This window comes from Pristis pectinata, chromosome 4 (assembly GCF_009764475.1).
Source record: "Pristis pectinata isolate sPriPec2 chromosome 4, sPriPec2.1.pri, whole genome shotgun sequence".
NCBI lineage: Eukaryota > Metazoa > Chordata > Chondrichthyes > Rhinopristiformes > Pristidae > Pristis > Pristis pectinata.
Window position 1 is genome coordinate 86,576,709 of NC_067408.1, and position 25,232 is coordinate 86,601,940.

Genomic DNA, 25,232 nt, shown 5'->3' on the forward strand with positions numbered 1-25,232 from the left:
CCGCCCCCCAATTCCATGAGCCCTAATTTTACCCACCAATCTCCTGTGTGGCACTTTATCAAATGCCTTCTGAAAGTCGAGGTATACAACATCCACTGAATCTCCCTTGTCTATTTTCCTGGTTACATCCTCAAAAAACTCCAGTAGATTAGTCAAGCATGATTTGCCCTTGGTAAATCCATGTTGACTCGACCCAATCCTATCATTGCTATCCAAATATGCCGCTATTTCATCCTCAATAATGGACTCTAGCATCTTCCCCACCACAGATGTTAGGCTAACTGGACGATAGTTCCCCATTTTCTCCCCCCCTCCTTTCTTAAAAAGTGGGATAACATTAGCCATTGGACATCTGTATCAGTTGTCCATCTGTGATATTGGCTCAGCTTGTTTTTTCTCCCTTTTTTTTCAACTGGAAGTAGAGGACATATTGGACTGTCTTCCTGCCTTTCACAACTCCTACATTCTTTTATCTATATTACTTTTTCTATGTTCTCACTCTCCAACTGTTCTCATTCACTCATTGACCAGATAACCTTGTTCACAGTTTAGTCCCATGGTCACTCCAGTTTTACTCTATCAGAGACATTCCCCCTCCCCCACTTTCCCTGCATCTAACTAAGCTCCTTTTGCCTCCTTCGCAATTTTGATGAAGGGTCTTTGACCTGTACTCTGTTTCCCTTCCTCCAAATGCAGCCCTATCTGCTGAGTATTTACAGTATTTTCTGTTTTCATTTCAGTTTCCAGCACCTGCCATTTGATTTTCGTAAGGCAGATTAAATTTAATGCACAGAAGAATTAAATGATTCATTTTGATTCTTTCTGCTGCTTATTGATCAATATTAAGCCTATTTGTGCAATAATGAATCAGAAGGAACTCAACAAATCATCACTTAGAGACTCACTTTAGTTTTTTGTATTGTATCTAAATTAAGCAAAATAATTAGATGTGTTCATTTCACTTCATGTTGAATATAGAAGGACATTGGGTAAGTCAAAGATAGAATTCTCACTTCCTTATATGCTTGGTTAAATTAACGTTGAGCTAGTGAGTTGACAGTTACTTCAAATATGGGTAACTGCCTGGTGAATGAGGGAGTTTCCATCTTTGTGATTGTAAGTACTGCAAATGGTAAAGCAATGGGGAAGTGTTCGAGTGTATTACTTACCAATTTATTCTTCAAATTATATTAGTTGTTTAGCAATTTTGACATTTTGTAGGCTATGGAAGCAACATGTTTAATTGAAATATAAATACGAGAATGGTGATTTTGCTGATTCAATTTTTTCAAAGCTAACAGTGGTGGATTAAACTCATTGAACCTGTAGCTGTAATTTTAGATGACTTTAAAAGCAATGCTATACTTTCATATGTACACAAATAAAAAAAACTGGACAAACTACCAGTGATGTTCAAAAATTTAATTGTTCATTCTTCAGAAACTGAAAAATGACCACATAGAGAAGTAATTATAAAGTTGCTCAGAGTGGTGTTCTCATTTAGGAATAATTTCCTTCCAATGTTACTTTAGCTAATTACATGCATATTAAATATTTAGACTCAAAATATTTCCTTTAGATGTGCTCTAGGTAAAATTGATTTAATAACAAATAAAATGTAAATGTGTGTTGAGGCAAGAACAAACAGAAAATATATTCAATTGAAGGTAATGTTAGCTGCTTTATTTTGGTAAAGGAAACAAGCTCTGTGGTTGTTGTTATATAGTGAGTGCCAAGTATTTATTGTTGTTATCTAACTTTATAGCATTTATATTTTCCTTAGCAGTTATGTTGCTGATATAGTAGCCCTTAGACCTAGACTAATAACAACAGAGAATTTGAGATCGATTTCACTAAGGTATCTCTAGAGTTCAGTTAAAAGGTTAAAAAAAATCCTGAACTTATTGGATTTCCACAAAAACTTAACCCATTCACTAATGCCTTTTAAGGAAAGGAACCCTGCAGTTCCTGGTCTATATGGGACACCCGCCCTCAAACCAATAAGCTTGATTCCTAATTATCTTTTGAAGTGATTCTGAAACCATTCTCATCAAAACTGTTACAAAGAATAACAAGGAATGTACTGCTTTGTATTAGGAAGATACCTCCTCAGGGTAATTAGGCAATAATGAACAAACTTGCCAGCAATGCACAGATTGGGAGCTATCATTTTAAAAAGCTCTCCTATTTTTGATTAGCACTACTACTATATCACACAGGAGTGTGGAGAGCTTTATTCTATAAATGTTCTAATCTGAAGTGGACAGATTTCAAATTTATTAAAATGAGTTGTGCTAAATTTTTGGTTTTATTAATAACACGTGCAAGTAATGTAAATGACTGCACAGTGAAACAAGAAGTTTTTCTATTTTTATTCTGGTTGCAATTTCTGAAATTAACTTTTGTATAGTAGTTTGTAATGATATGGTCATTTGAGGAGGTGATCTCCCCCACAAAAGTATTAACATTGAATCAGCATTCAATCAGCTTTGAAAATTCACAAATTTTGGTGGCAATGGTTAATTTTCTCACCAATTATCATCTATATTAGCACTATTAATATTTGATCTTCGCCACAGGATGTGGTTTAACAGATATGGGACTGTCCTAATAACTGGCAGTGAGAGACTGCATAAAGGATCTTACACTTTCTACTTTCCTCCTATATACTGCCACCAGATTCAAGTCGTAATCTCTGAAGTTTCTTGTTTGATCACTTTGATGAATGAACATCCTGTCAGGAGTGCATTGTTGATCCATTTATGTATTTTAAGAGGCATGTCAGGAATTGAGATGTTAGACAAAATTTTCCAAGCTCTGGAGATGCTCTTGTGATTTGCCACCAAGATGTGCACCAGATGCAAGCACAGATCTGGTGCAATACTCAATCAAATTTCACCCTCAGTTTCAAACAAGTTTTATATTTCTGAGTAACATAAGATGCTTGGTGTTGCTGCTTATTAAGATGAAAAATGGGTGTTGTTGTGTCTTTTGAATCAAATTGTTTGATATATATATTATCCATCTACTACATTGAAGTTCAAAGCTAAAGGGAAAATGTAATCCATCCTGCAATCTTTTTAATTTTCTCCTATCCCCTGCGCTGTGTCTTATTTGTTATGACTGATAGAGTTCTCAATTAATGTTCAGTCTCACTCAAAATTTTGCATAATGGAAGAACAGTCCAAATTCACTGAAAAATTTTTGCAATTTGAGTGAATTTGTAAGTTTTTAGTTCTTCCTTCCATTTAATCTTACACTCACGTGGTTCAGCCTGATGTATATGATTTATCAGCAAAAGATTATGATATCAGTTGAAGAAGCGTATGGTGTTATCCATGCTATTCCAGTGAAGACCTTAATACTAAAAAACACTGTTCATTTCAGATTTATTATCACAGCTACTTTGGTTCATTTTTTTTTTGTTTTTTTGTTCTTTTGTTCTAAAAGGATTAAGGATGCTGGCTATATTAGGCTTATGTTACTTCTAGTACATAAGATCAAGGATCATCTAGTTGAAGCACTTAAGACAATAAAAGGAGCTCATTCAGAGAAATAAAGATAATGAAAATAAAAGATAAGGAGAACTGATTTCCTTTTGTCCAGAACAAGGGATATTTTTTTAAAAGTTGGATCAGACCATTCAGAGGTGATATCAAGGAGCATTTTTTCACACATAGCAATCTGAAGATGCTTTTTCCAGAGTATAGGTTCAAAACAAGAACATTTCAAAATTGACTGATAGATTTTTAGCCACCAGGGGTGTTAAGCGTTACAGAACCAAGATGAGTTCATGAAGTTAAGAGACAGATCAACCATCATGAAATTGAAGGGCAGAAGGACTTGGAGATCTGAATGACATATCTGCATCCCTACGTTGCTAGAACCGTCCTTAGAATGCTAAAGTTGTACACGTCACTGATAGGAAATATAGCTTACACTTAGATCCAGATATCAGCATGAGAGAATACTAATGTCTGAAATTTACATTTAGTATTTTTCATTAAATGGAATTATGGGTGCTGTTGGATTTATTTACGCATATTCTCAGCAATTAAGAAATACATCCCTAGCCAGTAATTCTGGAGACGCTGTTGAATCACATTAGTCTACTACATTTACCTCTGAATTTATTCCATTAATTTTAATCCAATGAATTTCTGAGGCAGAGCAGAATGTGCTACAATAAGCACGTTTAATACTACCAACTGTGGATGAATTTGTATAATAACACTATGCCTAACTCTGACCAAAACAGGTTGTAAGGATATGATCTGCCTACATTTCACAAAGTCATTTTACTTTAACACTTGTTTTGTTTCGTCATTATCATCTGCAGTTCAGAGTCATGGTTATTTTTATTAAGTGTTGAATTGGATAAGTACCTGCGTGAAAATGGTTGATTTTTAATAAACTAAAAGTTTATTTCATTGTTGGAAGTCCCGTAAGGTATGGTACTATAATTTGTATTATTTGTTAAGAAACCTAAGGTAAATCCTCATCAACATTTAAAAAGGAAGTCAAGAAATGATGCATGGTGAATTCATGATAACCAGTTTGAGTTTTATAGAGCCCAATGATTTCCTGAAGGAAGACAGGGGAGGATAGAGAGCGAAAACCCACTCTCTCAGTTTCCACGGTTCTCGAAGGCAATTGCTGGCAAAATGCCTGAGTTGCTGTATGTTGTGTTAGTTTTTCTGTTGCAATACCTGGACATGTATTATTGCCTGAACCAAGAGCTGTGAAGAAAACTGGACAGGAAAGAATGTGACACCACGTGTCCGATTATTCCTCCACTAATTTAATGAATGGAAAATTCATGGGATCTGTCCTGATTGTCAGTCCTCTCAATTTAAACCTGTCCACCATCAAGATGATGTTCTTCGCCTTGCTGGTATGGATAATAACCTGCCGCACTGGGGAAAATGGCACAGAAGAAGGGTGTCTGATGTAAATGCGAGAAGTTTCTAAAGGAGTGAGAAAGTTGAGAAGATAGACACCATGACTGTAATAATACCAATAGAACAGAGAGAGAGGAAAGAATTTTAATGGAAATGGAAAGAGTGAAATTAATTTAAAAATATAATCTTTCCCTTGGCCCAATCACTGAGGCATAGGAATTACTTCACAGAAGGAAGCAATTTGATCTTCACACCTATGCCAGCCAAAAAAACTTACAAGCTTAATCATATGCCCCAGTCTTTGGGCCTCAGTTTGTACCCTTTGAAGATTATTTCACATCAATCCAAAGAATTTTTAAATGTGTGAATGGCTCTTCCTTCACCACACTTTTAGGTCAGGTGGTCCAAAGTCCCCATCACCCTCTGGATGAAAACACATTTAACCCAGTCCCCTCTAATCCTTCTGTCAATTACCTTAAATTTATGTCCCCAGTTATTGATCTTATAAAGGAAATAGGTCCTGCCTATCCATTTTCTGTAGGTTCCTTCACAATTTTATACACCTCGGCTAAATCTCCCCTCAATTTTTTCTGTTCTGATGTAAACACCCAGGGTGGTGTTTCTTCCCTTACAGGCAGAACTCTCCAGTCCCGCCAAAATCCTTGTTAAGTTCCTCTGTATCCCCTCCAGTGTTATCACATGCTTCCTGTAATATGGTGTTCTGAACTATGCATAGTACTCAAGCTGTGTGACACTGGGTGTGTTCATTTCTCTTCTTTTGCAGCTAGTGTGGCTTGGAATAAATGCATTTCTCTTCGTTCATTACTTTTTTGTCTATGAAGATGGACAAAAGTTCTATTACACACGAGAGCTTGGTTGGGTGAGTTGGCATGCCTTTGGAAGCTATAATCTTGGGCTGTGGTTTTCTTTCCACAGATCCACTGGAACTCATGTGTATTTCTTTTAATCCACTTAGTCTGCTCTGGCATGGGCTCGCGCACCTGCTGCGTGTTTGAACTTTAATTGCATGCTGATCCTGCTGCCAGTCTGTCGAAATCTGTTATCATTCATGCGAGGATCCTGTGGGGTAAGAGGCTAAACTAAATTAAGATTGTAAAAAAATACTTATCTTTTCACTATTTTACTGTGTTTCTTCAGGTTTTTATGTCACATGTCATTTCTCATTTTGAGAAGGTCGGCCTTTAAGGAGTCTGCCAATGGTATTTTTGGTTGGAAATAGCCAAAAAGAAGCTCTGCAGGATTTATTTCAACCTTTTGTTGCATAGATAATTACTGTTATGCTGGTAGTAAATCAGTTACCCTGCCAAGTCAGGCATCAGCTGGATTATCCAACTACATAATGTCTCACATGAAATTTGGAAATTGCAGATAAGGTGCTGTGTTTGCTCTTAAGGCTCAGCACATAAGAACACCACAATGCTGCACCAGTCAATGAAAATCAAAACATACTGCAGATGCTAGAAATCTGAAACAAAAACAAAAAATGCTGGAAACACTCAGCAGGTCAGACAGCATCTGTGGAAAGAGAAACAGGGTTAACATTCCAGATTGAAGTGCAAGTGAATCACTAATTCACCTGGAAAGAGTGCTTGGGGCCCTGGATAGTGGGAAGGGAAGAGATTAAAGGGTGCGTGTTGCTATTGCATGGGAAAGTGCTATGAGAAGTAGAGTGCTTTGTAACCTCTGTGCTCATTTAGTGTTGCAGACGCACTCTCAGAAGACAACTGGACAGAAACATCTCCTTTCACAAACTAGTAGCGTACATGATTGCTCTGCATACAGGTAAATTATAGAGAACTTCCTTCTGCCATTCTAGCCAATGCATAACCCTTGTTATGTCTGGGTTTTACTTTTTCCTGAGTTGAAGTCCAGAAATCAGATTAAATTGGTTTCAAAAATTATGTACATTTTCTGGTCAAAAGTTAAATAGAATGTACATAATTAGAACATATGGGATTAAATCATTAAAGAATTTTGGAAGGAACTAATCAAAAGATGTTCACTGAAGATAATACAAAAAGAACTGTAACTGCACATCAGGAATTCTCCTGCATGGAACCACACCAGGTCATGTGCAATAATTCAGGTGAATGAAAAGATCAATCTTGTCTGAACATTTTTGAGGACTATGATTGTAATGTGTCAACATTAATACTTAATACTTTTAATAGAGAAGAATCCTAAACTCTGATGCAATTTTGGTGGTTCTGTTATCTGATTGAATCCTGAAATCAAAAACTGTAGCTTTATATGTTACAGTGAAAGGACTGACAGTATTATTAAGACTAGTATTCTAGTCGTCAGTTCAAATAACAAAGTGAGCAGGTCTGAGTTTTGATATCACTATAACACTGAAAGAAGAAGCAGTGACCTCAGTTGTACTAGAATTCCGCGACGCCAGACTCAGTTAAATGCTGTTTTCACTGTCAAGATCACTATTACCTTGGCTCTGGAATTCAGTACTTTTGTCCATTAACATTTCAGATTGAAGAAGTGCAGGTGAATCACAGCTTCACCTGGAAAGAATGCTTGGGTCCCTGAAGGGAAGAGATTGTAAGAATTATGTGCATTGTCTGGTCATTGCTTTTGATTGTCATCCGCATAATTATGTTAACGTTTTAGAGCTGTGGTCCCGGTTAAACCCAGTCTGAAGAACAGTACCACTCGATAGCACTGTTGATGACAACCCCTACCCCACCCCCGTTGCACTCCTGATGATTAAGTGTAGACTTTGGGGTGATAATTAGCCAAGTTGTATTTCCCTTGCTTGTTTTTGGAGACAAGGCACAGTTGGACGATTTTTACATTGTTGGCTAGTTGCCAGTGCTGCTCTATACTGAAATTCGGGCTCACTTTTTGTCAAGGATTCCATGAACATAGTCCTTTCCTTGACATCAGTTGGAGAGAATTAAATTGACCAAGTCTGGATTTTATGATAGTGAGGATTTCAGGAGAAGACCAAGATGGATCATACACTTTCTGGCTGAAGGTGGTTCTAATCATCTCACCCACGTCTTATGCACTCACTAACTGAGCTCCACCATCTTTGAGGATGGGAATGTTCCGGGAGCTTCCTCTTCCATACATGGTCATTACCATTCATGAATGGATATGGTAGGACTGCTGACTTGCAGAACCATCTTCATTCAATGTCTGATGGTCGATTACTCAACTTCCATAGCAACACAAATAGAAGCAATCCAACATTTGGGTGCTGCAATAGAATTTCAGACCTTTTTTATGGAAGCCCAGCCTGTTGCCGTAATGGCTCTAGATGCTCTGCTCAAAGGGGTTTGAATTCTTTCATGGCATACCAGCAATCTGCCCTAGAAACTACAAGGGTTGCTGAGGCTCCACCACGGGAGAATGTTAGGTGCTTTGGTGAAGATACACTGGACTATGATGGGTCAGACTGTGCTGTTCTAATTGATTGTGCATGAGATTTGTTTGTATAAATGATGTAAACTTTCAGTTCAGAACTATGTCCTGAGCTGGATTCATTGACCATTGCTCTTTATTATCAGTCTAGTGCGGCCAATGAACAAAAACTAATCCCGTTGATTTTGATTATCATTCACATAACTCAATATTATACAGCATTATAACAGATTGTGCATTGTTGCTTCACAGCCATTCACATCATTGCACACTTGTTCAACTTTGAGCGGTTTATGGACAGCCAGCTGGGTAAAAGTGGACGACTCAACACTATCTTATCTGAACTGGGAGGCAATGAAGGTTACCTGAATCCAATTCGATCCAACACTACGGTAATGTTCAATTGTCTTTTGATACCTTAAGGAAGTCACAGAAAATTCACCATATATAGTGTACAAAAGGAGAATGGAAAAAATGTAATAGCTACTAAACTAATTTCAGCAGAAAATGTACAAAGGAATAATTGGGTCTTAATTTGACCACAGTCTACCATTTCTTCCTTCTCAAGACTTTGCGCATGTACTTGGCTGGCGGCACCTTTTCAGAGGGCCAGATAAGTGTATATTTCCGCATCATGTTTTAGTTCTACTTTATGTCAAAGTCCACGCATTTGGCCTGAGACTGGCCAGAATTCACCTTGTTTTACTAGGACGGGTGCAGTGGTTTACAGGGCTGTAGGAACAAATGTGCTTCAGTTTCAGCAGCACTTGATTCCACCTGTGAAAGGCAGTGATGTTGCCACAATGTGCACCTGAATACAGAGGTCTGAGACCGACCAATAAATTCCAGGTTGCTGATATTAATTGACAGCTTGTCACATTGAAGGGGATCAGAATTAAGATGCTTGCTCCTTAGCACCTGGCCAGAAATATATCCTAGGGAGCAGGAGGGAGCTAAGGAATAATGTGAGCAAATTACAATACTGTGGAATTAAGTCAGCATATTTACTCATCTGTCATATTTTTTAAACATTGTAACAAGGAATTTTGCTCTGCAATATAAAGCCCATAAGGCTCCCCAATCATGTATGAAGCCCAGTGACTCTTACAGGTAGCCGTCAAGGACACTAAAACAATTCTGACTCGCTATTGGGAAGGGCACCAGTAATACTGGTGCCGTGTCATCCACTTTCTACCCTCACACTGCTTTATCTTGCTAAGCTGAACTAGATTGGATCGACAGGAAACATTGGGCTTTTATTTTTGCCCTCACATTCATAACTTTCCTTTTTGCTCTGCTTTTGTTTCTCTTTTCTTTCTCTTTTATTTTAATCACTGGTCAACATGTCAGTTGCAATTAGTTGTCTTTCTTTTCTAGAATCCTACTGAGATGGCATTCGTAACGATAGCAGGGCTGAGTGGGATAGCCATCACTCTGGCTCTGATACTTATGATAACATCGTCAACAGAAATTATCAGGCGATTGTACTTTGAGGTCTTCTGGTACACCCACCACCTGTTTGTGGTCTTCTTTGCTGGGCTGGTGATTCATGGAGTTGGGTACGTTGCATATATGGAAACTGAATAGCTCTTATAACAACTGATATGCTGTATTCATTTCAGTAAATCTCTTTAAAGTAATACATATACAGCAGTAGCACATTTATACCAATAAATGCTGAAGGTTTCTTTGCTGAGGAGAATTGGCAGATCAAGATCCAGCAACTTTTATCATTAACGATGTGAAGTTTCCACTTGTCATGCCATGTAAGTAGCAACCTTAGGGAGGTGCAGTGCAGAATTCTCTACCCCAGTTATGACACAGGGCCATTTGTAAATAGGGTCACTGTCGTGGCAATTATTGTACAGAGAAACACGGAGCCTGACAGATGAGGGAGCCTGATTTCAATAGTAATTATAATTAAAGATAATTATGTCATTGCCTTGGGCTTTGGGAAATTTTCATCAGCTGACTTAACTCATTGTAAAAGACACAGGAATTTTGTCTGCTGCATTTAACCAATATGTTCACTCAGTCTTCAGGAGCTTCAATGAGGCAGGAATTTAATGATGGAACTGCAAATAGAAGAAAGAAAAGCAAACCATCTGGCTACTGTGAGTGGCTGTTTGTGGCAGTGGAGGTGCAATAACCAGACAGAGAATCGGATGGGTAGGCAGCAGAAAAGCGATAACGTTTTACAGGGCTGCCGGTCAGTTAGGTTGCACCACAAGAAGGAAATAAAGACTGTCACACTGCACTTTAACAAATTTCAGTGTCGTAAGGAAATTACAATAATTAAAGCCTCCGTGTATATTATCTATAAGCACTATTGTTAATAAAGCAACCAATTTGTTCACAACTGGCTACCACAAGCAGCAAAGCTGAAGGCTCAAGAACCTATTTTGTTGGTGGCATTTGACAAATGAATGTTGGTTAGTGTATTGAGTTTAAAAAACTGCAAGGTCTCACTGAAACATAATCTTCTGAGGAACTGACAGGAAGATATTGAAAGAAGTTTGATAGGTTGCTTAATACTGAGATGAGGTCAGATTTCTTTACACAGAGGACTGTGAATCTGTGGAATTCACTCTATTGAAGGGCTGAAGATGCTGAATTTTTTAAGCATATTCAAGTCTGAGTCTGATTTATCTTTGGATAACAAGGGAATCAAGGGATATGGGACCTGGCATGAAAAATGACACAGGCAGAGAATTATTTTACTAAATGGAAAAGGTCTAATGGGTATTATTCAGGAGAAAATTCAGAGAGAAAGAGGCCTTATTTAATTTGCCAATATTACGTTCCATCAGTAAATCACTGGAGTGTCAGATTGTATTATGTGCATGGAACCTGAAATGAGCCTTATACATTTAACCTTCAGATTGTGAACAGTTGTTCTCAGGTGAACAGTTAATCACTAGAGTATAATAGAACAACAGTCATGTTATTGAAAATGCTGCATAGCTCCAGCAACCCAAGTGTAATCTTGACGTTTGTTACTGTCTGTGTAGAGTTTGCATGCCCTCCCCGTGACTATGTGTGTTTCCCTTGGGTGCTCCAGTTTCAGCCCACATTTCAAAGACATGATGGCAGGTTAATTGGCCATTGTAACTTACCCCTAATGTAGGCAGGTGGCTCTCCACTCGGCTTTGGAGCACCTAGACAACAGCAAAACATACGTTTATTGATTATAGCTCGGCATTCAACACTGTTATCCCCTCAGTACTAATCAGCAAGCTTCAAAACCTGGGCTTCTGTACCTCCCTCTGCAACTCGATCCTCATCTTCCATATTGGGAGACGCCAGTCAGTGTGGATTGGTGGTAACCTCTCCTCCTCACTGACAATCAACCCAGGCAGACCTCAAGGATGCGTGCTTAGCCCACTGCTCTACTCTGTCTACACTCATGACTGTGTGGCTAGGCACAGTTCAAACACCATAAATTCGCTAATGACACCACTGTTGTTGGCAGAATCTCAGATGGCAGTGAAGAGGCGTACAGGAGTGAGATAGATCGGCTGTTTGAGTGGTGTCACAAAAACAACCTTGTACTCAACGTTAGCAAGACTAAGGAATTGATTATGGACTTCAGGAAGGGGAAGTCGGGAGAACACATACCAGTCTTCATTGAGGGGTCAGCGGTGGAAAGGGTGAGCAGCTTCAAGTTCCTGGGCATGAACATCTCAGAGGATCTATTCTGGGCCCAACACATTGATGCAATCATGAAGAACTCCTTTATTAGGAGTTTGAGGAGATTTGGTATGTCACCAAAGACTCTTGCAAATTTCTACAGATGTACAGTGGAGAGCATTCTAACCGGTTTTATCACCACCTGGTATGGAGGCTCCAATGTGAGGCTGCAGTGGGTTGTAGACTCAGCCAGCTTCATCACGGGCACAACACTCCCCACCATCAAGGACATCTCAAGAGGCAGTGCCTCAAGAAGGCGGCATCTATCATTACGGACCCTCACCAACTGGGACATGCCTTCTTCACGTTACTACCATCGGGGAGGAGGATTACGAGCCTGAAGGCCCACACTCAACATCTCAGAAACAGCTTCTGCCCCTCTGCCATCAGATTTATGAATGGTCTATGAACCCATGAACACTACCTCATTTTCCCTCTATTGTAATATTTATTTATTTTTGTAACTTATGGTAATATTTATGTCAATGTCTTGCACTGTACTGCTGCTGCAAAACAACAACGTTCACAACATATGTCAGTGATAATAAACCTGATTCTGATGTTGATTCTGATTCTGAGGATCAGGAGGAGCTGATGGGCATTTGAGAGAGAATAGGTTAAGGGAAATAAGTGGAGGAATGAGGCTGCGTGGGATGCTCTGGGAGCTGGCATAGACTCAATGGACTGAACAGCCAGCTTTGACAAATAATATGAAAGTATAAACTCAAGAATTTAAAAGAAACTGAAATAAAAAGGTGGTATAAGTAATATGTGAATCATCATGTTTACTTACATATGCTGTCCTTATCAGGCCTATAATTGACCCCTCTGAAATGTTTCAGCAATCCACTCAGCTCAGAGGTAAGTTGCTCTGGCCTCAGCCAGCAATGCCCACACCCCACGGATAAATACATAGAAAAAAAGACCTGATACCTGACCCTAAGATATGAGATCCATCTGATAGACTTAAAAGAAAAAAAAGTGGGGACAAACAATGACAACAGTTTATATTAAATATGGCTGAAGACCTTGCGGGGTCTTGTTGACCCTCCGAAAACTGCCCACGCCAATTTTTCACTTTCAATTGGCAAATGGCAGCAGCAAGGCTTTTTATAAACAGCAGACAATAAGTAATGACTTCTTTGTGCATCCACATTTAATTGAAAAGTCAAGCCCAATGCCTCTTTAATACTTTATCACAAGCTACCTTTTCTTTCAGGCAAATTGTTCGCGGTCAAACAAATGCAAGTCTGAGGGAGCATAATGCCACTTACTGCAAGGACAAATATGCTGAGTGGGGAACTGACCCAAACTGCCCTCTGCCTAAGTTTTCAGGGAATCCACCAATGGTATGCATACATTACTTCACTTTTAGTACAATAACATCTCTTTAAGACAATTTATACTAATCCATTATACTGCACTTTCCTACCAAACCAAATTGATGCTTTTATAGACATGGAAATGGGTGGTTGGTCCGATGGCTCTGTACGTCTGTGAGAGATTTGTGCGGTTCTGGAGATCTCAGCAGAAGGTTGTCATTACTAAGGTAGGTATTTCTTTAAAAGAAGTTTCTTGGATAGCCTGCATCCTTGTCATACAAAATTCTTTCTACAGTGTGTGAAAAGCATGAGAGTTCCTGAGGTAGAACTCTTGTTATTATTTCTAAAGTAGAAAACTCTACAAGGAAAGTTGTGTTCTGAACTGCCCAATGCATCATGTTGTGGAATAGTTGAATCTGAGTTGCCATCACAATCCTCCTCTCACTGGGTGCATTAATAAAGTCACGATGTCCTGAATGGCTCCATTTTAGTGCTTCCTCACATAAAGCGCAAGGGAAAGCAGAGGGAGAATTTCCTGTGGCTTGTCTCTTCCACCTCAGAACAGTTTTGGAGTGGAATTTGAAGAGATCTAGAAGCAATTGGCCAATCTCCACTGCAAGCTGGGAAGCTATAATACTTGAGAACAGAGAATGAAAGATATCTTTTCAACAAAGAAAGAAAACAAAACTGGATATTAAAATACTCCTAACAGTGCATAGTAAATACAATCAATTATTATTTTATATTAAAAGTATTGATAAACTGATGCAAATTCTTTACTATTGTATTTGTCTTAAATAAAGGCTTTATATAAGTGAATAGAAATTGATCAGGCATTGCTTGCTTTTGTATTTAATCCTAGAATTCATTGTCCATTAATGCTGTGGTATATCTATCCGCAGGTTGTTACTCATCCCTCCAAAGTGCTGGAGCTACAGATGAAAAAACGAGGCTTTAAGATGGAGGTCGGCCAGTACATTTTTGTCCAGTGCTCGAAGATTTCAAGCCTGGAGTGGCATCCTTTCACACTGACCTCGTCCCCAGAGGAAGACCACTTCAGCATCCATGTGAGACGAGTGGAGACTGGACAGACAGTCTGTTCAAAGTATGTGGTGGAGATCAAAGGAATTCCAAGAGGCATGGAAACTCCCCGGTGGGTGATATATCTATTTGAAGCTATATCTGGCAGCCAATATTGCATTTTATATATTAACAGAATCATTCCTTTGAAGTCTAATTTAATTAGTGGTAAGTTAAGTTTAATTCCAACTGACAGTCAAGTGGGATTTTAATTCACACAGCCTGGTTGAAGCCTAGTATACCATGTCATGAAATGGTACAGTCTGAGTTATTACCTGCAGTTCTTATCATTTGAGTGCAGAAGCCAAGTCATGATGTTTTAAGAGGCCCATGTAAAACTAAATTAAATGAATCAAGGCCAACACTGGGCAGTGGAGGAGGCCACCTAGGTCAGACAAATGGCTCAGTAATATATGCTCACAGACGCCTATTGGCCAGAGCAACAAGGTGGTCACTTTAACCTGAAAAACCCCACCCAAATAAAGAGGAGGAGCCAAGAAGACAACTTTCTTTCTCTGGGACCCTCAAGGTAAGCCAGGAGCTCTGCAGCTCTGGACACACCTCTGGAATTCAACTCTTCTATTTATGTTTGAATCAAGACTGTGATGAGGTCTGCAGCTGAGTGGTCCTGTCAAAAAATGAACAGAGCTTGAGTGAGCAGGTTATTGGTGTGAAGGTGCCACATTCCATCACTATGGTGATGAGTGATAGCAGACTGATGGGATTGAATTTGCCTTGATTTTTCTGAAAGGATTCTGTGAGATAATTCTTTGTCAGTTAAATCTCAATGGTGTAATTCACTGGAAGAGGTTGTCAAAAGGCACATCTAGTTCGGGAATGTAGATCTTCAGTCAGGAAGATCTCACATCCTTAGTTGAATCTAATACTGTTTCTTCTTATGCTGAGTGGGGCACATTAAAGGAACCTGATGTAAATCATTCACTCTGCACACGCTTCGGTCTTGTCTTTGGCATTCACATGCTGGGCCTTGTGGGTGTTGCTGATGGAGAGGTTCTTGGATCCTCCTCCTCCCCTAGCTGTTCAATTGTCCACTACAAGCAGTGTTAATTGTTGATATGTGTTCTTTTGCTTCAGTATTGCAGTTGACGGCCCTTTTGGCACTGCCAGTGAAGACGTCTTTCTGTACGAAACCGCTGTTCTAGTTGGAGCAGGGATTGGAGTAACTCCCTTTGCATCTATTCTCAAATCTGTCTGGTACAAGTACACTCACTCTGATCCAAATCTGAAACTGCAAAAGGTAATGCACGTTGAACACATTGCTTTTGAGAGATTTCCTTTGTTTGCAAGAATTGGTTAGCAGAATTTATCTGATGCTTATTTTGATTCAATGATGTATAAATTAATACAAAAATAAGCATTTGACAGTTCGATGCACAGCTGATGTAAAATAATGCAGTAAGGAAGCGTTAGTGCCTCTGGCCAGCTGCTCTTGCTCTATCCACTGTGAATTTGAGATTATCGGAAATTCTGCTCTCTGGGACCTGGGATCTGAGTTTCCCGAAGCTTTATGGGCAGTCAGCTCACCACCTCCATGTCAGCTGAAGTTTGCCTATCCAGGGTGATTTCACATTTTTAATCTTGCTCAATAGGCTTGCAGGTTATTGAACTTCAAGTGCAAAGCCAAGTACGATTGACTTGAAGACTTCCCCCTTCTACCCCTTCCACCCCCCACCCCCCACCCAACAGCCAGTTCCCACTTTAAATGGGAACTGAGGCCCTGTTTCTCACTTAGTTTTCACATTAAAGGAACTCCATTATTTGAATCAGTTACATATTAGATGCTGAGCTGTAGAATACTTTAAAACCAAGTCAGCCCCAATGTTGGTGTTGGTGGCTCATTGAAGCCATGACCCCAGATTGAGGACTGTATAGTCAAGTGAGGGTGCACAAACTTTCCAATTCCATTTTATTTGTGATTAAATTCAACTGATGTCATAAGTTAAGGAGATCACAACAAAGGTCTTCAATTTAAGGAAAATTTGTGCAAACCACTGCTCGTTCATTGCCAAAAAACTGAAATATCCAATAATTTGAATAAAAAATCATAAACAAATGTGGTAAAATGGAAACGTAGTAATTAAAATTGGAATAGTTGACTAACTTACAACAAACAGCTTTTATTTCAATGGGAAGTAGAATATTACCATCTAGAGGAGCCAGTAATAGAAAGAAATAGCTTTATTCCCCTTGATAGTGTATGATGCTTAATCATTATGTAGGCATGTGCTTTGTTTTATATTGGGGAACATTGTGAATGGGAGGCTGTGGAAAATATAGAGGTAAACCACCTTTAAAATATTTACAAATGAGCAGTAAACATATGACCATCAAGTTTGGAGGTGGGATAATGACTCTCTCCAAGTCCAGACCTCTCCAGGGCAGCTAAATGTTCCAGTGAGATGTCCATCTCTCGGACTTCGAAGTTTATTAGATTTATATTTCTGTTTCAATTCCCTGTGTCTCCAATCAGTTTTGCGTTTTACCCGTACTACCTATTACTATTCCTTTACTAGCTTCATTAGTGCAAATTTTAATTAGATTCTGATGTCTCATAAGCCACATTCCCAGCTAGATTTGGAAGTGGAAAGTATAAAATCTATTATTGCTCCTGTCACATGGGGCTGTTTCAGCTGTTTCTCTCAAAGCTTTTAGAGCCAGATTCTGAAAAAAAAGTCTATTATACTTTCTTCCAACCATAATCATGTAACCGAAATTAAATCAATTCATCTTCCAAGCATGCTGAAAACCTTTGTTTACCTTCCCAATGTCCTGTGGCAATACTCTTCATACAAATGGGTTATTGTTATGCCTATTAATGATGAAATAAGGACCTGCCAGAAATATCCTTACTTTTTTTGTTTCATAAGACTTATTTAGTCTGCAGTAAATGAAAGCACCATTAAAATAAATGCAAAGTAATAACAGAGTGTTTTTTAGTTCAGTTAAACAACCAAGTAACAGGAGGTGGGAGGTGGAGAGGAGGGATGATATGCTAACAAGGAAAGCAGTTGTATTTTGGTTAAAGTAAAAGTGATGCTTATTAGAAGTGGCAGTTATACTTGATGGAAGAGCAGAACAGATTCATTGGAAGTTTCTGTGGCATATCAATCTACACATTTCATCTCCAATAATTGACAGTTAATGCTGTTGGAACAAATAGAAAGGTGGTGCAGTAAATAAAATTAAACTGTGGGATGGGAAAAGGGATAGATGGGAAATATTATATTGATAAATATAATTTATTATATTTATAAATTATAATATAATATAAATAGAATTGCAATTCAACAGAGGACAAATTGCATAGCAAACACTGAGTAAATTTAGTGCTATTAATTTTTCTTAGATCTATTTCTACTGGCTCTGCCGAGAAACCAGTGCTTTTGAATGGTTTGCTGACCTCCTTCAGTCCCTCGAGTCTCAAATGCTTGAAAGAGGCAATTCCAATTTCTTGAGCTACAACATTTATCTCACTGGATGGGATGAAAACCAGGTAATCATTTATTAATTTTACCAAACTCATTCAGCAGCCATTATCTTAGAAATCTGGATAAAAAAGCTCAAATCTGGAATCTAGTTTATCTCTTCCTGTGTTTACGTAACAATCAATCTGGAGAGAATGTGAGGAGATGTGGTGATATGAGTGGCAAGTTTTTCATGCAGAGAGATAAGTGTCTGGAATGGGTTAGCAGGGGTAGTAGTGGAAGCAGGCAGTTTGGTGGAGTTTAAGAGTCTTTTAGATAGACACATGAATATGAAGGGAATGGAGGGATATGGATGATACACAGGAAAAGGACATTTAGTATAAATTGGCATAAGATCGGCACTTCATCATGGGCCGAATGGCCTGTCCAGCACTGTACTGTTCTATGTTCTAATGAATCTGGCCCAGAGTTGCCCCTAAAAGATTCACCAAGTTGCATGGTGCTGGCCACATGATAGGAACGGACCCTAACTTAGTCCAGGTCAGCAGGACAGCAATAGAAACACAGTAGACAGAAATAGAGCCTGAACAGGTCAGACCTAAGTAGAGAACAGCGAGGGCTCCTGCTGTTATCTATGTACTGAAACCTGGCATATATTGAAATTATCAAGTATTTTTTTTCCTCTAGTATGATATCAAGCCTATGTATAATTCACCACAATAAACTTTAAATTTCAGTTGTTTAGCATTTTTTACTGTTGGAGGCAATTTGTGCTGTAGTGTAATTTCCATTTAAGGATTACATATAGATTAGCATTTTTGAGCGGGACGCTTGAAAAGAGGTGAGTCTCTGTGCCTGAGCTGGTGAGTTTCACCTTGCAAGAATCTAAGCAAGGCACAATTGCAAATAGTTACCTGCTGATTGGCTTATCAACAGCAGCAAATAAAGGTAAGGCAAGTATAAGCGTAGCAGCCATCGTGTGAGTGGCCAGTGTTAGAGTTGGGAGCTGAAGCTTTGGTTCAAGAGGCTTCGGTGAGAAGAGGCGAAGGTAAGTCTCTGGTAAGTTTCTTTCTTTCTTCTCTCTTTGATTTGGTGTTTCCTGTAGTGCAGAGTAGTGAGAATGGCTCCAGGGTCAGTGATGTGCTCAGCTTGTGAGGAGTGGGAGTTCTGGGAGACATCCAGTCTCCCTGATAACATCTGCACGAGGTGCATCCAGCTGCAGCTCCTTACAGACCATGTTAGGGATCTGGAGCTGCAGCTGGATGACCTTCGGCTCCTACAGGATACTGAGGAGTACATAAACAAGGGCTACAGGGAGGCAGTCACTCCGAGGCTGCAGGAGGCAGGTAGCTGGGTGACTGTCAGGAGAAGGATGGAGAATAGGCAGATAGTGCAGAGCACCCCTGTGGCTGTTCCCCTCAATAATAGGTATACCACTTTGGAAACTGTTGGGGGGGGTAGGTGGCCTACCAGAGGAAAGCTGCAGTGACCAGGTCTCTGGCACTGAGCCTGGTCATGTGGTGTAGAAGGGAAGGGGGGAGAAGAGGACAGCGGTATTGATAGGGGATTCCGTAGTAAGGGGGACAGGCAGGAGATTCTGTGGACGTGAGACTCCTGGATGGTATGTGGCCTCCCTGGTGCCAGGGTCAGGGACATCTCGGATTGGGTCCACAGCATTCTGAAGGGGGAGGGTGAACAGCCAGAGGTCGTGGTACATATTGGTACCAATGACATAGGTAGGAAAAGAGATGAAGTCCTGAAGAGGGAATATAGGGAATTAGGTAGGAAGCTGGAAAGCAGTACCTCAAGGGTAGTAATCTCTGGATTGCTGCCTGTGCCATGTGCCAGTGTGGGTTAGAATAGGATGATTTGGCAGATGAATGAGTGGCTGAGAAATTGGTGCTGGGGGCAGGGTTTCAGATTTGTGGATCATTTGGATCTCTTCTGGGGAAGGTATGACCTGTACAAAAGGGACGGGTTACACCTGAACTGCAGGGGGACCAATATTCTTCCAGGAAGGTTTGCTAGAACTGTTGGGGAGGGTTTAAACTAGTTTGGCAGGGGGATGGGAACCCGAGTGATAGGTCAGAGGATGGGGCAGTTGGTGTACAGGTTGATACAGTGTGTAGAGAGACTGTGGGGAAGGATAGGCAGTTGAAAGGGCAAAATTGCAGTCAATTGGATGGACTGAAGTGTGTCTACTTTAATGCGAGAAGTATCAGGAACAAGGCTGATGGTACGTGGAACTATGACGTGGTGGCCATTACAGAGACTTGGCTGTTGCAAGGGTAGGAATGGCTGCTGGATATTCTGGGGTTTAGATGTTTCAATAGGGACAGGGGTGGAGGTAAAAGAGGTGGGGGAGTGGCCCTGCTGATCAGGGACAGTGTCACAGCTGCAGAAAGGGAGGATGTCCTGGAGGAATTGTCCACTGAGTCATTGTGGGTGGAAGTCAGAGACAGAAAGGGAGTGATCACTCTATTGGGAGTATTCTACAGACCCCCCAATAGCAGCAGAGATGCTGAGGAGCAGATCGGGAGGCAGATTTTGGAGAGGTGCAAAAATAACAGGGTTGTTGTCATGGGTGATTTCAACTTCCCTAATGTTGATTGGCACCTCCTTAGTGAAAAGGGGATAGATGGGACAGAGTTTGTTCGGTGTGTACAGGAAGGATTCCTGACACATTTTGTGGACAGGCTGACAAGAGGAGAGGCCATACTGGACCTGGTACTAGGCAATGAGCCTGATCAGGTTTCAGATCTCTCGGTGGGAGAGCATTTTGGAGATAGTGACCATAACTCCTTGATGTTTACCATAGCCTTGGAGAGGGATAGGAGCAGACGATATGCAAAAGTATTTAACTGGGGGAGGGGGAATTAAAATGCTATTAGACAGGAACTTGGCAGCATAAATTGGGAACAGATGTTCTTGGGGAAGTGCACAGCAGAAATGTGGAGGCTGTTTAAGGAACACTTGCGTGGGGCTCTGGATAGGTTTGTCCCATTGAGGCAGGGTAAGGATGGTAGAGTGAAGGAACCGTGGTTGAGACGAGATGTAGAATATCTTGTCAAGAGGAAGAAAGAAGCTTACCTGAGGTTTAGAAAGCATGGATCAGACAGGGCTCTGGAGAGTTACAAGGTAGCCAGGAGGGAGCTTAAGAATGGACTTTGGAGAGCTAGAAGGGGGCGTGAGAAGTCCTTGGTGAGTAGGATCAAGGAAAACCCCAAGGCATTCTACACATATGTGAAGAATAAGAGGATGACTAGAGTGAGGGTAGGACCGATCAGGGATAAAAGAGGAAACATGTGCCTGGAGTCGGAAGAGGTAGGGTATGTCCTTAATGAATACTTTGCTTCAGTAATCACCAGAGAGAGAGACTTTGACGTTTGTGAGGATGGCGTACGACAGACTGATATGCTAGGGCATGTTGATGTGAGGAAGGAGGATGTGGTGGAACTATTGAAAAACATTAGGATAGATAAGTCACTGGGTCCAGATGGGATATATCCAAGGTTTTACGGGAAGCTAGGAAAGAGATTGCTGCGCCTTTGGCGACGATCTTTGCGCCCTCACTGGCCACAGGAGTAGTGCCGGATGATTGGAGGGTGGCAAATGTTATTCCCTTGTTTAAAAAAGGGAGTAGGGATAACCCTGGGAGTTACAGACCAGTGAGTCTTACTTCAGTGGTGGGCAAATTACTGGAGAAGATTCTTAGAGACAGGATTTATGGGCATTTAGAGAAGCATAAGCTGATTAGGGACAGTCAGCATGGCTTTGTGAGGGGCAAGTCGTGCCTCACGAGCCTGATTGAATTCTTTGAGGATGTGACAAAGCTCCATTGATGGAGGTAGAACAGTGGATGTGGTGTACATGGATTTTAGTAAGGTGTTTGATAAGGTTCCTTATGGAAGGCTTATTCAGAAGGTCAGGATGCATGGGATCCAGGGAGATTCGGCTGTGTGGATTCAGAATTGGCTCACTCATAGAAGACAGAGGGCGATGGTAGATGGAGCATATTCTGCCTGAAGGTCGGTGACCAGTGGTGTTCTGCAGGGATCTGTTCTGGGACCCCTGCTCTTTGTGATTTTTATAAAAGATTTGGATGAGGGTGTGGAAGGGTGGGTTAGTAAGTTTGCTGATGATAGAAAGGTTGGTGGTGTTGTGGCTAGTGTAGAAGTTTGCTGTAGATTACAACAGGATATTGATAGAATGCAAAGCTGGGCTGAGAAGTGGCAGATGGAGTTCAACCCCGATAAGTGTGAAGTGATACACTTCGGGAGACCGAATTCGAAGGCAGAATACAAGGTTAATGGCAGGACTCTTAGTAGTGTGGAGGAACAGAGGGATCTTGGGGTCCATGGCCATAGATCCCTCAAGGTTGCCACACAGGTTGATAGGGTTGTTAAGAAGGCGTATGGAATGTTGGCCTCCATTAGTCAGGGTATTGAGTTCAAGAGCCGCGAGGTGACCACACTCAGAGTATTGTGTTCAGTTCTGGTCACCTCATTATAGAAAGGATGTGGAAGCTTTAGAGAGGGTGCAGAGGAGATTTACCAGGATGTTGCCTGGATTGGGGAGGATGGGTTGAGCAAGCTAGGGCTTTTCTCTTTGGAGAGAAGGAGGATGAGAGGTAACTTGATAGAGGTGTACAGGATGATAAGAGGCATAGATCGAGTGGCCAGTCAGAGACATTTTCCCAGGGCAACAATGGCTAACACAAGGGGACATAATTTTAAGGTGATTGGAGGAAGGTATAAGGGGATGTCAGGGGTAAGCTTTTTTACACAAAGAGTGTTGGGTGCATGGAATGCACTGCCGGCAGAGGTTGTGGGGGCAGATACATTAGGGACATTTAAGAGACTCTTAGATAGACACATGAATGATAGAAAAATAGACGGCTATGTGGGAGGGAAGGGTTAGATAGATCTTAGAGCAGGATAAAATGTCAGCAAAACATTGTGGGCCGAAGGGCCTGTACGGTGCTGTAGTGTTCTATGTTCTAAATGCCCAGAAGTAATCTGAGCAAATGTAAAAATTGACTCAGGTCACATCTGCAGATTTGAAAAAGTTTTGTTATGATCTTCAACAGACATCAGCAATTTCAAACTTCCCCAAATGTTACAAAATTGAAAGTTTCCAGTCATTCAATCAGATGTCAAAATCTGGTAAATGTTAAACCACAGATAAAAATACACATACAGTATGTAGATTTGAGAAAACTTTGTTATATGGGAAATGCTTTGATTGTATTACATATACAAGACATATGTCAAAGAATCATAGAATGATTTGAGTAGAAAATTGGCGAGATCCACAAGGGAAATAAACTTGCAGGACCATGAGGCCAGAGTGAGAAGAATAATTGACTGGATTGGTCTACAGGAAGGTGACGTGCATTCAATGGGCCAAAAGATCTCCTTGTATGCCATAAAGGCTCTAGGGAAATAAACAATTAAGTCCATCATACCTGTGCCAGTTCTTTGAAAGAACTGGCCAATTCATTCCCTCAGCCCATATCTTTCACACCAAGATCTGCAAATTAGACCTCTCTGAGTGCATGCCCAGTTGCCTTTTGAAAATTCTGCTTCCATCACTTTTTCAGGGTCAGCACGTTCTGATCTCAACAACAACATTGTTGAAAAAAAAAATTTCATCTACTCTAGTTCTTTCGCCACTCATTTTAAGTCAGTGAGCCCTGGTCACCAAACCACTTGCCAGAAGCTTCTTTTCACTCACTCAGTCAAAATTACTCTCAGCATTTTGGATGCCTCTTTTAATGTTAATTGCAAACTCTTCTATTAAACTGTGAATAATCCCACCTTCATCTCTCATCATGACCAAAGACGTACATTCTTTGTAAATTCACCAATAATCTTTCAATGCCCAGGTATCCTTCCTATTGCGTGGTCCAGAATGCAACACAAGATTTCATCCGAAGCCCAACTGGAGATTATAAAACTGTGTAATCAATGTACCCTCTTACACAGCCAGTACCACAAACTTCTACTTAAGCACATTGTCAGCTTGTCCCACCACATTTGAAAGATTGTGAATGTCCACCTCCGTGTGCTCTATTCTTTTATCCTTTTAAAACAGAGCCATAATGCCCTCCATGTTATTCCTCCAAAAGTACATCACTTCAGACTTACATGCATTAAATTGCATCAATCACATATTGACCACATCTCCAGTGTATTTTCTTCTTCCTGGTCTGTTCCTATTTGCTTCATTATTTGTCATTTTGCAAAGTTTTACATCATCTGTACACTTCAAAATTAGATTTCCTTATACTGATACCTGGAGAACTTCATAACTTCTGGTGAGCCAGAAAAATATCTCAAGAATGTTACACTTTCTCTCTCCCTCAGACAATTACTATTGCCCCTTAATACCATGTGTGATTATTTTCCAAATAATTCTGTTATTTATTAACATCAACCACCTTTCAAAATTCCATATTAACATCTACTGCTGTATCTCTTTTACTTTATCAAAGAACAAAATCTGATTAATCAGATACCATTTATTACAATTATGATTTTACTTTGAAAGATCTAAGCAGATTGCTTCTTATTAATCTATACTTCCCAAAGTGAGAATTAATTAGAAGCACAGTGGTCATTGTGTACCTCTGCTCTCACAAGGCTTTTTTCTTTAGCTCTAATCAGACCCTTTAGCTTCCCTTTTAAGTTACTTTAACTGTGCTTTCACTTCGTTAGTGACAAAGGATCTTTAGCTTCCCCTTTGTTACCTGCTAACCTTTTTCTCTTATGTTCTATTTGCCCACATTGCAGCCTCCTTTAACTGCTCTTCTGTGCACTTTATATGCTGCCCAGATTTCTACAGTATTTTGCAGCTAAGCAATTGACACAACTAAACCAGCTCATTTTCAGTTTCTTTTATCAAACAGAATGAATTCGGTACTTGAACTCTTTAGTATGTCATCTCTCTGAAATATTTTACTCTTGAACTATACCATTGCGGCCATCAACCTTTACTCCTTCCCTGTAACAAACTTAAACACTTTGTAGCCAGCAATGTTTATTGCACTCCTTCCTAGGTTTAAGCCAGGTACTGCAACTAATCATTATAAATTTGTGCCTAAATTCCAACATTGACACACAGACCCATGCTGGTTTGTTTTGCTTTATTTTCCTTCAATTCCTGCACTTTCTACACTCTTCTCCATGTCGCTGCTGCTCGTTCCTTCTAATTTACAATGTACCATGCTTCCCTTCTGCATTGCTGAGTACTGGTTCCCCTGACAAACTATCTAAAACTCTCCCTCAGAGCACAACTTTACCGCCCCACAATGATATTAAACCTGGATCTGTTCAGGTGCAACCCACCTGATTGGAGGATCTTTCCTGGCTTTGAACTGGTCCCAATGCCCA

General features: G+C 40.2%; 1 protein-coding gene across 1 annotated transcript in view; it reads left to right on the top strand.

Annotated features, from left to right (window-relative positions):
* Positions 1–967: 967 nt before the first annotated feature.
* LOC127569280 (cytochrome b-245 heavy chain-like) overlaps positions 968–25,232 on the top strand; it is a 30,012-nt gene continuing 5,747 nt past the window's right edge. Inside the window, 13 exon segments of the mRNA XM_052013775.1 lie at positions 968–1,116; positions 5,686–5,781; positions 5,878–5,988; positions 6,620–6,704; positions 8,553–8,692; positions 9,678–9,859; positions 13,210–13,339; positions 13,447–13,539; positions 14,215–14,383; positions 14,386–14,430; positions 14,433–14,469; positions 15,488–15,650; positions 17,760–17,906. Of these exon segments, the coding sequence (XP_051869735.1) occupies positions 1,072–1,116; positions 5,686–5,781; positions 5,878–5,988; positions 6,620–6,704; positions 8,553–8,692; positions 9,678–9,859; positions 13,210–13,339; positions 13,447–13,539; positions 14,215–14,383; positions 14,386–14,430; positions 14,433–14,469; positions 15,488–15,650; positions 17,760–17,906 (1,443 nt within the window). The 5' untranslated portion in view covers positions 968–1,071.